Raw genomic sequence first — 14,691 nt, 5'->3', positions numbered from 1 at the left:
GGGGGCAATTGCAATGGCACCAATAAACCCCCGAATGAGTATGTTGTTTTGTAGACATAGCTGTCTCAAGGGGCACTGCAAACATCCACGGTATGATCTTAGAACTGCCCTTCACTGGAAGGAAGCAATTGGAAGACACGTCTGAGGAAATGTCAATAAAGGGCACCCTTGCGATTATTACAAGGGCAGCCTTGGCAGGGAGGGTTACTGATCAAAAAGACCTGTCTATCCATGATTTAGTCTTTTGCCAGAAGAATGAGCAAATAGCATTGTTCTGGCCACTGGCCAGAGAGCTGATATGGCAGTTGCAAGATTAATCTTTTAAGCAAAGTGGAGTCGGAATTTTACTCAACTCAGGAGCGGTACAGCTGGGAAAGGAAGAAGAATGAGAAAACCTGCAATAAGCCTAGAATATCTATAGAGTAAAGTGTTGTTAGCACAGAGATAGAAATTGCTCATCATGTTATGAAACTTGGAAGTACCCAATTTCAATTTACCGTTGACAATTGTGTTAATATTGCTACTGGAGTTACAATTTCTGTTTTCTCTTACCTGTAAAAAATTATTCAGCTGATTTTTTGACTTGTCCAGGAACTTGTGATCAATGGATTTAAAGGGTAGCTTACTAATAGAAGGCAGCTGCATCTTCTTTAATATTGGGAAACACTGCAAAACACAAAATCAAGAGTTAATTGCTTTAACAATGCTGCCTTATTACTGGGCTAATTTTTAGAGCTGCATTAACTTAATCCAGTCTTCAGTTCACATTACAGGGATCTGCTCCTCCAGCTAATGTTTACAGTGAATATTCCGCATCCTTTATACAGAACTGGAGCCCTCACAGCAATTAAGTATGTTGCCCATTGTCGTAACTGTACAATCACATGGAAGTAATGACTGCAAACTGTGGAGAAAGCAATGTGCATTTTACAGCGTTCCTCCTTTTTAATTCCCACCTTGAGTATGTGCCTGTTTTGGTCATAGACACAAGGGAGATATTCAAGCTCTGAAGTCAGTTCAGAGAAGAGTTGTGAGGCTGATACCTAATGTCAGGTGTCCGAGTTATGAAGAATACCCAGTGAAATTCAGCCCTGAAAGGAGGCAACCAAGAGGTGTTCCCAAAATATACAAGATCGTAAACAGGACACGAACGGTAAATCCAGCAGACTACTTCAAGCTAACCCATGGCAGTAGAACAGCAGAGGCCCAGGCTCAAACTAACAAAAGGCAAATTTAGGACTGATGTCAGGAAGCCAAGAAGTTTTCCCACACACACAGTGATCAAGTGGAATAGACTCCGAATAGGGTAATGGAGGTGAAAATTCTGTAATCATTTAAGAAACAGTTGGGTGCTGTGATAGAGAATTGTTGGCTCTCTCAGGATGGAGAAGCTAGGGCAGTGTTGTCCAATATATTAGCCACTAGACACGTGGCTAATTGGCAATCCAGATGTGACTAATGCCATTTTTGATTACTAAATAAAAATTGAATAATAGACACAGTTGAGCATGTGATCGCAATACTCATATTTGCACAGCATCTGCATGTGCACTTTAACCTTTTTATGTGTTTGTTGGTAAAATGGCAAGACAAAAGGCAGAGTGCATGTGTGTTTTTTGATCGTTTGTGCTTTATTTCCTTGATTCCTGATTATTGGTTATCTGTTAAAACGGTGCGTAACACGGGTGAAAACCTCTAGCTAACCATAGTGCAAATTAAAAGGTGCAAAGAACAGCTTAAAACAGTGTACAGCAGCTCGAATATTGTTATTTCATGCCCAGCTTCTATTCCAGAAATACAGGACGATAGACAGTTGAAGGCTTGAGAGAATTGGTGGAGAAGTAGAGCTAGGTATCATCAGCATACATGTAAAGCTGACTCAGACCCGCAGGCTGCGTCACTGAGGAGCTGCATGTAGAAGAGGAAGATGGGGGCCAGAGGATAGATCCTTGCGGGACTCTGGAGAAGAGAAACTAGCGATTCGGATGCACTGACTGCATTAGGATAGGTAGGAATGGAACAATGCAACGGCGTCCCACGTTGCTGGAGAGGGATTGTGTGGTCAACCGTATCAAATCCTACTGGAAGGTCAAGAAGATATAATGCGTCACTGTTACAAAGGATGTCATTTATGACTTGGGTTAGGGCTCCAGAGCCACTCCGACATGCCTTACATGTAAAATGTAGCTGCATTTGTAACCTGGCTCTCTAACAAAGCTAATTGAGTTATTACAATTAAGCATTGGTTGTAGCCAGATTGATTGAAGGAGGCGGTTATTTTTGTTCTACCACACTACAGCAAACTAATCGAGCTGAAATACAGACTGCACTTCCCACTTAATGAGCAGAGCTGTATGATAAAGGACACCAACATCAGGAGCATACAGACATACTAATATTTCCTCAAAACCTGGACACACATATAGTCACTTTTGGGCATGACCGTTATAATACTAGCCCTGTCAACGCAATATAAAAAACATGAATGCAACATGAATATAGAAGCATCCATCCACGTCTGCCTTCCTGGCTCATCCTCCAATCCCACTCTCTCCCTCGCTTAGGACTCCCAAACAAGAGATCTCCATAGCAACAAGATAAGAAATTCCACTTCCTCAGCAAGTGAGAATGGAAGGGGGCAGGAATATCCCCAATGTGAATGGAATTTTGTCCCCAAACTAGTAAGGAAGAATTCCTCCTGGGGGTGGGGCACGGGGAACAGAACTAGACAAGTACTGTGGTTACAAGAATGTCCAAGAAGTTTCAACTATAAAAAATGAACTTGTTTGGGGGGGGGGGGGAAGGGGGGGTGGCGATAACTACCCTAATATGCTGTGCACACAAGAATCATATAGACCACAATAGAGTGTCAGCCAGTGGCTCAGTGGGTAGCACTCTCGCCTGAGTCAGAAGGTTGTGAGTTCAAGTCCCACTCCAGAGACTTGAGCACAAAAATCCAAGCTGACACTTCAGTGCAGTACTGAGGGAGTGCTACACTGTCAGAGGTACCATCTTTCGGATGAGACGTTAAAACCGAGGCCTCGTCTGCTCTCTCGCTCAGGTGGACGTAAAAGATCCCAAGGCAATATTTTGAAGAAGAGCAGGGGAGCTCTCCCCGGTGTCCTGGCCAATATTTACCCCTCAATCAACATAACAAAAACAGATTATCTGGTCATTATCATATTGCAGTTAATGGGAGCTTGCGAAGCGCAAATTGGCTGCCGCGTTTCCTACATTACAACAGTGACATTACTTCATTGGCTGTAAAGCACTTTGGGACGTCCAGTGGTCGTGAAAGGCGCTATACAAATGCAAGTCTTTCTTTCTTTCTAGTGAACTGCTCCAAGGTTGCCAGCTGCCCTCCAATACCTCACCAGCTGGCTATTAGTCATGCTTGAGGCTCAGCAGCGAGTGTCAACGGGCTATTCCATTATGGGGCGGGATGGGGGGAATGATCACAGCCGACTCCAATCCTGTCCTCACCAAATAGCCACACGCATTCACTTCCAGCAGAGAACCGTGGCCAATTTTTTTCCTCCTGAAACCTGGGGGCGCTGAGGCAAATTATGGAGTCCCAAAGTGGCATCCCAGATAAGAATAGCTAACTAAGGGCTGAACTTGGCACCTACCTGGTCTATATGGCTCATTTACTCACTGAGCCATCAACAGTGGCTGGAACAGGAGTAGGCGCTTCGGCCTGTCAAAAGTGCAGCCCCATTTTGTTAATCATGGAACATCAATCGTTTTAATCCCAACTAAGCACCCTTTCGCTATATTCCTTCATTCCTTTAGTTCCCAATTATCTATCCCACCTATAAATACCTCAATTAATTCTGCATCTCTGATCTTCTAAGGCAGTGCATTCCACATATTCACCATCCTTTGTGTGAAGAATCTCTTTGTGGATTAAATTGTGGGTAAAAAATTTAACTTTAAGTTTATGTCCCCATGTTGATGATTCCCCTACTGGAGGGGAGCGATGTAGCTTCTTTATTGAAGTTACCGATATCTACTAGGTCATTCGGAAACATAATAGAGAAATTTAAAATAGTTGTGAAAATGTCTCCCTTCACCATTGCAGTAAAGCTTCCAGATATTAGGTGAGTGTTTAAAAATTAATTTAGATCTTAGTTATGTTAATGAGGCCGTGAAAACAGATTTAATGCAGATGGACAATACAACCCTGAGATTTGAGTATGTCTGTAATGTTATTAGAGCTTACAAAAAAGGTCAGATGTAGGTACCTCACAGAGTTTCCGATGTAGCGTCTGGAACTCGCTGAGCTTCCTGGCAACTGTCCAGCCGTTATTTTCAGGATCAGGCGGACTCAACTGCACCGTGACCGAGTAGCAGGGCATTTGCTCTCCATTCTCTTCCACAACCTGCCCCAAAAAAGGAATGAAAAGAAGAAGGTTGACTCTACGCAAACGCAATTCAGCAACATCAAAAGAGTTACCATTTTGTGAGTTAATGCCAGGTATCTGACTTCAGAACAAAATTCTTCTCCATAGATTACTCTTGCGGGGAGCTCAACACAAATTTGGGATGGTCACGAAAAGTGATTTGGTGCAGTCCGTTCACCCATAGATTTCCACAGTTACTCTGTTTTGTTGCTCATTTTTTAGCAACATTTTTTATCAAGAGTCCCAAAAGCAATAAAATGCCAGCAGACACCAGAACGGAGTGAGAAATCACTTGTCCTAGAAATGGCAATTTCATTTGTAATAGTGTTCTGATTAGCTGAATACTGTACTTTCAAACTCAGCAGGGACCGATTCTCCAACATGTGACAACAAGGTGTTAATTAGTCAACATCTCATCAACTCATCTTTAGCAACCTTGCTCAAAATTCACTACAAAATCAAAAAGGTACCCAACCCCTTCTCATAACCAGCAAACTTAAAAAATATCATGAGGTTTAAAAGTAGATATAGTTTCATTTATTCAGTTTCTTTTTGTTACAGCACACCAGCTGTCAAGAGTATGGTTCATCTTCTGAAACCTGCAAAGAGCAGCAATAAAAGGTGCAATGCTTTCAGTCACTGTAGCAGTGACAACTCTTGACAATTCATCATGGGCAGTGGAAATTGCCAAACCGACGACTGGTTACACATGTGGATTCTGCTATCAGCTGACAGCTCACATCATTCCTCCTCTGAACATCACACTAGAAAGAACAAGTCTGTATTTATATCGCACCTTTCTGGACCTCAGGACATCCCGAAGCGCTTCACAGCCAACACAGCATTTTTGAAGGGTAGTCACTTTTGTAATTAGGGAAACGCGGCAGTCAATCGACGCACAGCAAGATCCCACAAACAGCCATGAGATAAATGACCAGATAATCCATTTTAGCAATGTTGTTTGAGGGATAAATGTTGGGCAGGACACTACAACAGGAAGAGGAGAGCCTACAGCAGTAAAAAGATAACAGGTGACAAATTCTGGTGCTCGGAATAAAACATTTTCTGGGGACCGCCTTCAGCTGAAAATATCTGCCTCATCACATTTAAAAAGTACTTGGATCTGCAGCTGAAGTGCCGTAACCTATAGGGCTACGGACCAAGAACTGTAAAGTTGGATTAGGCTGGATAGCTCTTTTTCGGCCGGCACAGACACGATGAGCTGTATGGCCTCCTTCTGTGCCATAAATTTCAATGATTCTATTCTATCTGCCCTTTATAGCAAAATATAGGTTACTATGGTACTAGATTAATAATGAGGGAATATTGTGGAGACCAATTTCCAAAATGGTAGTCCCAACAATATTTGGAAGAGATCATGGCATATATGTTATATATTTTAAATAACTACAATTAGAGTTGGTTTTGTAAACAGATCCTTCAAGCAGGGTCTGGGCATCAACTACCCAAAGTTCGTGATTTTAATTACAACACAAAGTTTCTTCCATTTCTCAGTAGAATATACCAAGAGGAAGGAAAATCATTATTCCCTAACAACTTAATACACAGAATCCTCTGCTGACAGATCTAAACTATGTAATAGAAAAATCTAGGTTGGAACTTTGCACTTGATTTCATTTTGTTTCGTCCAAATCATTTAAGAATAGCCTACAGCAAGGTCGCAACTGCCTAGAGTCTATAATTTTACCATAAAACTCATACAATTTTCTTTCAAAGAATTTGTTTTTGCCGTTATCCTCTCATTTGCTGTTACTCAAGTAGAATAGTTCCATTTTTAGAATTCAACTCTTCTATTAGCAGGATTGGGTGAAGCATACAAAGTGCTCCTCTTCAAAGGGAAGCACCACAAATCAAAGCAAGGTCACTCTGAAACAGGCATCAACAGAAGTGTGATAGCAAAATACTGCAGATGTTGGAAATCCGAAATAACAACAGAGGTGTATCAGTTAAAACTACACATGCAGGGTAAAGGAGGGTGGACTGCACATAGTGTATCTCTCGGTCCCTACTGGCTGCAGATCTCTGGATTGCTGTTGGGCTCTGTACGCTGGTAGTCTAAGGTCACCCTAGTGTAAGAGCGCAGAATGAACAGTCAAAGCGGCCTTTGCTTGTGGTCCTCCACCCCTTAAGCCTGCAATTAGTAGACTGAGCTCCAGGAGAATCTTTTCTCCTTGGTTTCTATACCTGCACATTAGAAAAAAAAATAGAGATAGAGTACAGCAACAAATTACCTGGTTAATGGGAAACTCCTGCCTCATTTACTCTATAAAAGGAAAAGTCTGGCAATTAAACACTTCAAACTACCTCTCACATAGAGCCTGGATCTGGTAAGCAGGTATAGCACAATAACTGAAAGGAAATGGATCTCTACACAAATTGTTCAACTAGAAAATATAAAAATCTGATAACAAATGGTGAGAAGCCGGATACCTCAAGGGCTCCTGGGATCCTCTCAGGAACCTAGTTGGAAACCTATGTTTCATAGGGGATCCATTAATTACAACTAGGATTTGTACAAGCAAACTAACTGAATTCCATATTTGTGTTATAGTGGCAATGTGTCATTTGTAACAATATTAAAAAGTGTATTTCTTCCATTACATGATGACTACAGACTGGACTACATCTCCCATAGTACAAATTAAAAGTCATTTTACTGCTTCTTTAAATTTAGTGTTTGTAAGCTTGAAGACAAAAAACAGCAATTAAGAGGTTATAATCATGACATTAATTCCACTTTCCAAATGACCACAAATTATGTTCAGAATTGTAGCCTATGCTGTACTCACACTACAATGTTAGCGTCAGTGCCAATACTTAACTGGAAGTGTAAATTGAGCAAATGCCCAAATGAACACCAGACTGAAGTGGAGTGATGCTACCTCCTCCGGGAGTCTCATCCCTCTACACTCTGGTGTCCGACTGGGTCGTTGCTCTGAATTCAGGCTGCATTTACATTATAACTAAACCACTTTGCAGAGACAATTGTAGTGTGAATGCACTGTTTAAATACAAGGTTATTGCTTTATCAAGTACAACACAGTGAACATCCTAGTATTGCACAAAACACTGCATGCATTGTTCTCCTGGGTACATCATAAACCAGTACTACATCTAAAGTTCCAAACAGCAACAGGATACTCTTACTGATTAGAAATCTGGTGAAAGGTAGTTTGATTCCCCAAATTAGTCTGAAAACCAATAAATCATTCCAGTTTTGCATAATTCTTTTTGATTTGAATTCAACAAAAAGGTTCATTAAAAAGCTTAGCTGTTCAGTCTGTTAACTGTTAAACATCTACTTATTTCTTCCTTTACCTCTTTTAATTCTATGACTACTAAGGTCAAAGAAACATACAGGACTGGAAAAGAGCCTTTCCAATCTGCTGGTCCGGTCGTCTAGGAATTATCATATCCCACGATAGCTCAGACCCCTCTAGCAATATTTTCTGCAGGTACTTATCCAACTCTAGCTTGAATTTTCTGATGTAATCAGCCCCCCCCCCCCCCCCCTTGGCTATTTATTCCATACATTCACTATATACATAAAGTAATTACATTTAAACTGACTTTGATCCTTCCCCTTATAAATTTGAGGCTATGCCTCAAGGTCTTTGTTATTCAAATTGTTATCCAAATTCTTGTTAAAGTAGTCAGCACTACAAGTTTTTATCTAAATTACCATTATGTAATGAATGACCTTTCTGCAAGACTTGCGGTACTTCCGACTTGCTTTATACATTATTTATTTTCCAGTATTAGTGTCATGTTCCTCAATAAAATGCAACTGCTTTACCCAGAACTCCATTAGAGGACTAATACACTTATTAAAATGTGTTTGATGTACCGAATGATGCAGCACGGTGGCATAGTGGTTAGCACTGTTGCCTCACAGCGCCAGGGACCCGGGTTCGAATCCGGCCTCGGGTGACTGTCTGTGTGGAGTTTGCACATTCTCCCCGTGTTTGCGTGGGTTTCCTCCGGGTGCTCCGGTTTCCTCCCACAGTCCAAAAGATGTGCGGGTTAGGTTGATTGGCTATGATAAATTGACCCTTAGTGTTAGGCGGATTAAATACGTGGGGTTACGGGGATAGAGTGGGATATGTGTAGGGGTTACGGGGATCGGGTGGGATATGTGGCGGTGCAGGCTCGATGGGCCGAAATGGCCTCTATCTGCACTGTGGGGTTTCTGTGATTCTGTGATGCATTCACTCTAATGCAGCTCATCTGAATTCAGGCTGCCTTTACATTAATCAAACCACTTTGCCCTGAGATTATGGATGTGAACAGACCTCTCCTCCATAATCTTCAAGTAAAATTAGAATGGTTTTGTTTAAAAGTGCTAAAGTACTCCACATAAACGTTACTTCTGAAGCTCAAGCCAACCTAACACCACTTCAATTCACACTCTCTCTCTCCATCAGCCTGCTTAGAGTAAAGTTAAAACTTCACCAAAGTCCTCTTGTGCTCACTTAACAGGAAAGTGCATCTTAAAACAAGGGTGTCTAAACTGCTGCTGGTGGCCCACACACAGCCCTCAAAACCCTGACAATCCAGGCCCCAAAGACAAGGCACCTGGCTCTTACTTATGCGTATATGTCTTGTTCAGCAGTTTGTCCCGTGTGAATTATGTAGGCCTCGAGTTTTAGAACGGGCAGTTCTGGGCACTGCTGCCTCATTAAGGAAAGGGAGGTGGGGTAACATTACTGGTTAAAGAAGGGATTAAGACATTTGTAATGAAGGATATTAGCTCTGATGATGTGGAATCTGTATGGGTAGAATTGAGAAATACTAAGGGGAAAAAAACATTAGTGGGAGTGGTATATAGACCTCCCAGCAGTAAGGCGGAGGTTGGGGATGGCATGAAAAGGGAAATTAAAGAAGCATGCAATAAGGGCACAGCAGTCATCATGGGTGACTTTAATCTACATATAGATTGGGCCAACCAAATTAGTAACAATACTGTGGAGGAGGAATTCCTGGAGTGTTTACGGGATGGTTTCCTAGACCAATATGTCGAGGAACCAACCAGAGATGAGGCCATCTTAGACTGGGTATTATGTAACGAGAAAGGATTAATTAGCAATCTTGTTGTACGAGGCCCCTTGGGTCTGAGCGATCATAATATGATCGAATTCTTCATTAAGATGGAGAATGAAGTAGTTGACTCAGAGACTAGGGTCCTCAATTTAAATAAAGGAAACTACGATGGTCTGAGCAGCGAGTTGGGTAGGATTGATTGGGGAATGGCACTCAAAGGGTTGACGGTGGATAGGCAATGGCAAACATTCAAAGACCGAATGGATGAGCTACAGAATTTGTTCATTCCAGTTTGGCATAAAAATAAAACAAAAAAGGTGACTCAACTGTGGCTAACAAGGGAAATTAGGGATAGCATAAGATCCAAGGAGAGGACATACAAATTGGCCAGAAAAAGCAATAATCCTGAGGATTGGGAGCAGTTTAGGATTCAACAAAGGAGGACAAAGGGATTAATTAAGAAAGGGAAAATAGAATATGAGAGTAAGCTAGCAGGGAACATAAAAACTGACTGTAAAAGCTTTTATAGATATGGGAGAGAAAAAGATTGGTGAAGTCAAGCGTAGGTCCCTTGCAGTCAGAATCAGGGGAATTTATAATGGGAAATAAAGAAATGGCAGACCAACTAAATTCATACTTTGGTTCTGTCTTCACAAAGGAGGACACAAATAACCTCCCAGAGATGCCGGGGAACATAGGGCTTGATGAAAGGGTGGAACTGAAAGAAATCAGTATTTGTAGGGAAATGGTGTTAGGAAAATTGATGGGACTGAAGGCTGATAAATCCCCAGGGCCTGATAATCTACATCCCAGGGTACTTAAGGAAGTGGCCCTAGCAATAGTAGATGCATTGTTGGTCATCTTCCAGAACTCGATAGACTCTGGAACAGTACCCATGGATTGGAGGGTAGCTAATGTTACCCCACTATTCAAAAAAGGTGGTAGAGAGAAAACGGGGAATTACAGACCGGTAAGCCTGACATCGGTAGTGGGGAAAATGCTAGAATCTATTATAAAAGATGTAATAGCAGAGCACTTGGAAAGCAGTGACAGGATCGGACAAAGTCAACATGGATTTACAAAAGGTAAATCATGCTTGACTAATCTTCTGGAATCTTTTGAGGATGTAACTGGTAAAATAGATAAGGGAGAACCAGTGGATGTGGTGTATTTGGACTTTCAGAAGGCTTTCGATAAGGTCCCACATAAGAGATTAGCATGCAAAATTAAGGCACATGGGATTGGGGGCAAGGTATTGACTTGGATAGAGAACTGGTTGGCGGACAGAAAGCAGAGAGTTGGAATAAACGGGTAGTTTTCCGAGTGGCAGGCAGTGACTAGTGGGGTACCGCAAGGATCGGTCCTAGGACCCCAGCTGTTCACAATATATATTAATGATCTGGACGAGGGAATTGGATGTAATATCTCCAAATTTGCAGACGACACAAAGCTGGGTGGGAGGGTAAGCTGTGAGGAGGATGTCGAGAAACTCCAGTACGATTTGGACAGGTTGGGTGATTGGGCAGAAACATGGCAAATGCACTATAATGTGGATAAATGTGAGGTTATCCACTTTGGTGGCAAAAACAGGAAGGCAGATTATTATTTGAATGGCAATAGATTGGGAGAAGGGGAAGTGCAAAGAGACCTGGGTGTTCTTGTGCACCAGTCGCTGAAGGTAAGCATGCAGGTGCAGCAGGTGGTTAAGAAGGCAAATGGTATATTGGCCTTCGTAGTAAAAGGGTTCGAGTATAGGAACAAGGATGTCTTGCTACAGTTGTACAGGGCCTTGGTGAGACCACACCTTGAGTATTGTGTGCAGTTTTGGTCACCTTACCTGAGGAAGGACGTTCTTGCCATGGAAGGAGTGCAGCGAAGATTCACCAGGCTGATACCTGGGATGGCAGGAATGACGTACGAGGAGAGATTGTGTCGATTGGGCTTATACTCACTGGAGTTTAGAAGATTGAGAGGGGATCTCATCGAAACCTATAACATTCTGTCAGGCCTGGACAGACTAGATGCAGGAAGGATGTTTATGATGGCCGGGAGTCCAGAACCAGGGGTCATAGTCTAAGGATAAGGGGTAAGCCATTTAGGACTGAAATGAGGAGGAATTTCTTCACCCAGAGTGATGAACCTGTGGAATTCTCTGCCACAGAGGGCAGTGGAGGCCAGTTCATTAAATATATTCAAAAAGGAGTTGGATATATTTCTTAAGGCTAAAGGGATCAAGGGATATGGGGAGAAGGCAGGGACAGGGTACTGAATTTGGATGATCAGCCATGATCTCATTGAATGGCAGAGCAGGCTCGAGAGGCCGAATGGCCTACTCCTGCTCCTATCTTCTATGTTTTTATGTTTCTATTAAATGGATAAATCCTAAATCAAAACACCCAAGATCTGTTAGTGTCAGCAACTGAACACATACAAAATAATGGGATCATTGATTTGACTTTTATAAATGGTTCCGAGGCTCCACGGTACACCTGTGCTGTCTGCAAAGAGAAGCTTAGCCACCCCCACCTTAAAAAGAACACGGCAGTGTAGTGCCCACCACAGCTAAAGTGTGCACTCGCATTGCAAATGAGCAAATCCATTTCCAGCAACAACTCTATTAATAACATTACTAAAATTGTCTCTGTTTCCTCTCTCCACAGATGTTGCCTGGCCTGCTGAGTTTTTCCAGCGTTTTCTGTTGTTACTAAAATTAATGTTGGTATCTGTCATTCACAGAACTGGCATGCTTGATAAATGTGACATTCAGCCTCTGTAAATCCAACGTAAAAGCTACATGTCAAACATTGTACAAGTCAGTAATGAGAGCGCGCTGCACCATTAAGTAAGGCCAGAGGTTAAATTCCAGATTCTATTAGCATTTGCTCACAGGCTTCGACCACGGTCAATTGCAACAGCTTGTTGGGGACTGTGGAGAAAGGACTACCTGGGGAAAGTTGCTCCATCTATCGTGCACCATGTTATCTTTCCGGGGCAACGAAGGAGCAACACGAGCCTTGTCCATCCAGTCATCTGTAGCTGGCAGCAACCGTCTCTCCACCCAGAAAGGATTGTATGAAAGTAGGTAGCTAATTTTATGCTGTGGAGGCACCAATAGAATACAAACCAACCTCACAGCACAGTTCCCCCCCCCCCTTCTCTCCCCTCCCGCAAATTGGAGGACAATCAATGAGAAATACCATGGGAGCAGTGAAATGGATCGGCACTCCGGTGGATAGTCTGAATAAACCCACCTCGCTGCTGCTGATGGTGGCTTTCCACTGCCCGAGGTTCTCGCACCACCAGTCCGTCCGGGCAATGTGCTGCTGTAGGTCACTATGTTCTTTTTCCATCGTGGAGATCTCATCCTTAAGCTTTGTAACAATCTAAATGGGAGAGATAGATACATTAACGGCATTTAATCCCAGGGCTGCAAGACTTAACTAGGTAGGATATAAAAACTAGATTCCAAATTGCTTTACAACGAACAAGTTTTGATGACGACTGCTCTTCTATATCTTTTTTTGCACAACAGTAAAAAGGTGAAGCTCCCAGTCTTCAAGCAGGGAGAGATCAATTCACAATAACTCCAAACATTCAATTTACAATATTCTCCATGGAGTTTTATAGATTCAGAACTTTAGCATGTACAAATATGGAAGATAAAGCCAGCAAGTTTGTTTCATCTCCAGCTCAGCTGATGAATAAGTTGCCCCATAATCTTCCTCACTTCAGTCATCTCCTGAGGAAGGTGATTTACAATGTCTCCATTGAAGTCATCTGTGACAAACACGGAGCCATTTGTGTGAGAGATTTAAGCTTCATTAATTCTGTCATTACATAACCTGTTTAAATACCAGCTTCACTCCCAGAAATCATGTCCCAGCTTAACACGTTACAAACTGTTACAGATTTTAGTTTTTTCCCCCTGTGTTTCTGATAGCCGATGGAGGGAGCCAAGCCGTTGAATTGAAATACAAACATCTTTTGTGATTGGTTAAAATACGTGTTTGATCAACAGCTTTTCAAACAAAAATTGTCAGGCAGTTATTTAAATCTGCTCGACCCTGGTCAAAAAAATATTTATCAACCCGTCTCGTTCAAACTGGAGTTAGTCTGAAGTCTTCGAAGAGGCACAGGGAAGCAAGATAGCTTTCATAGACAGTGAGAAAAGAATAGCTACATAAAAATATTACTTATTATATCATAGCTTAGCCCAGCAGTTGTGAATTATTATTTTCAACAACAAGGAGCTATCGAAGCTGTAAAATTATATGTAGTGTCACTGTTGCTATAAACTTGTTCTTTTACTATTTATTTGACAGTGTTATTTAACCACCTTCCAAAGACAAGGTATTTATTAAATCTACGCAAGAGTAGGAATAGACTGGATGTTAGGCGGTTCTTTTTCCCTGAGCTAGTGATCACGGGAATGCAAAGCCGGCTGGGCGCGATGGGTGCCGACTCTCTGCCTTCGAGGGAGCTGGACCCGTTCCTGACTGAGGCAGAGATCGCATCACATAGAAAGTACAGGAAACTCTTTGGTATCCGGCACCGACGGGACCGGGATGGTGCCGGTTGATTAAAAATTCCGGATGACGGAGAGGGTGATCTACCGAGGCTATATTTAACAAACAAAAATTTAAAAAATCAAGAAATGTGCAGTATACAGTAATTGGGTACTCACCTACAGCGCGGGAGAGTCAGATTCCTGTTATTGAGGAGTTCAAACTTTCGACAGCGCCAAGAAGCCGAGTAGTGGCAGTTTGGAGAACTACCCCCACTGACTAACTTGGCCACCGTGGGAGACTCGAACTCGGACTCGGCAACATTTCCGGTTATTGAGGTGTTGTTTTCGGAGTATGAATTTTGCCGGTTAATAGAGAATTCCGGATACTTAGGTGCCGTTTAAACGAGAGTTTCCTGTAAGTGGCTTTATAGGTTCACCAGACTGATTCCTGGGATGGCAGAATTGTCGTATGAGGAGAGATTGGGTCGACTAGACCTGTATTCACTAGAGTTTAGAAGAATGAGAGGGGATCTCATTGAAACATATAAAATCCTGACAGGGCTAGACAGACTGGATACAGGGAGGATGTTTCCCCTGGCTGGGGGGGTCTAGAACGAGGGGTCACATTCTCGGGATACGGGGTAGGACATTTAGGACTGAGATGAAAAGAAACTTCTTCACTCAGAGCTTAGTGAACCTGTGGAATTCTCTACCATGGAA

General features: G+C 42.3%; 1 protein-coding gene across 1 annotated transcript in view; it reads right to left on the bottom strand.

Annotated features, from left to right (window-relative positions):
* The window catches only part of snx25 (sorting nexin 25), a 321,585-nt gene that overhangs the window by 49,301 nt on the left and 257,593 nt on the right, over window positions 1-14,691 (bottom strand). Inside the window, exons 12-14 of the mRNA XM_085981347.1 lie at window positions 12,716-12,847; window positions 4,245-4,382; window positions 553-666 (exon numbers count right to left, since the gene is read on the bottom strand). Of these exons, the coding sequence (XP_085837473.1) occupies window positions 553-666; window positions 4,245-4,382; window positions 12,716-12,847 (384 nt within the window). The remainder of the gene's footprint in view (window positions 1-552; window positions 667-4,244; window positions 4,383-12,715; window positions 12,848-14,691) is intronic.

Source organism: Somniosus microcephalus, chromosome 1 (assembly GCF_052327205.1).
Source record: "Somniosus microcephalus isolate GS21.2 chromosome 1, FLI_Smic_1.0, whole genome shotgun sequence".
Taxonomy (NCBI): Eukaryota; Metazoa; Chordata; class Chondrichthyes; order Squaliformes; family Somniosidae; genus Somniosus; species Somniosus microcephalus.
Note: the sequence above shows the minus strand (reverse complement) of the source record. Positions and strands in the feature narration are given on the sequence as shown.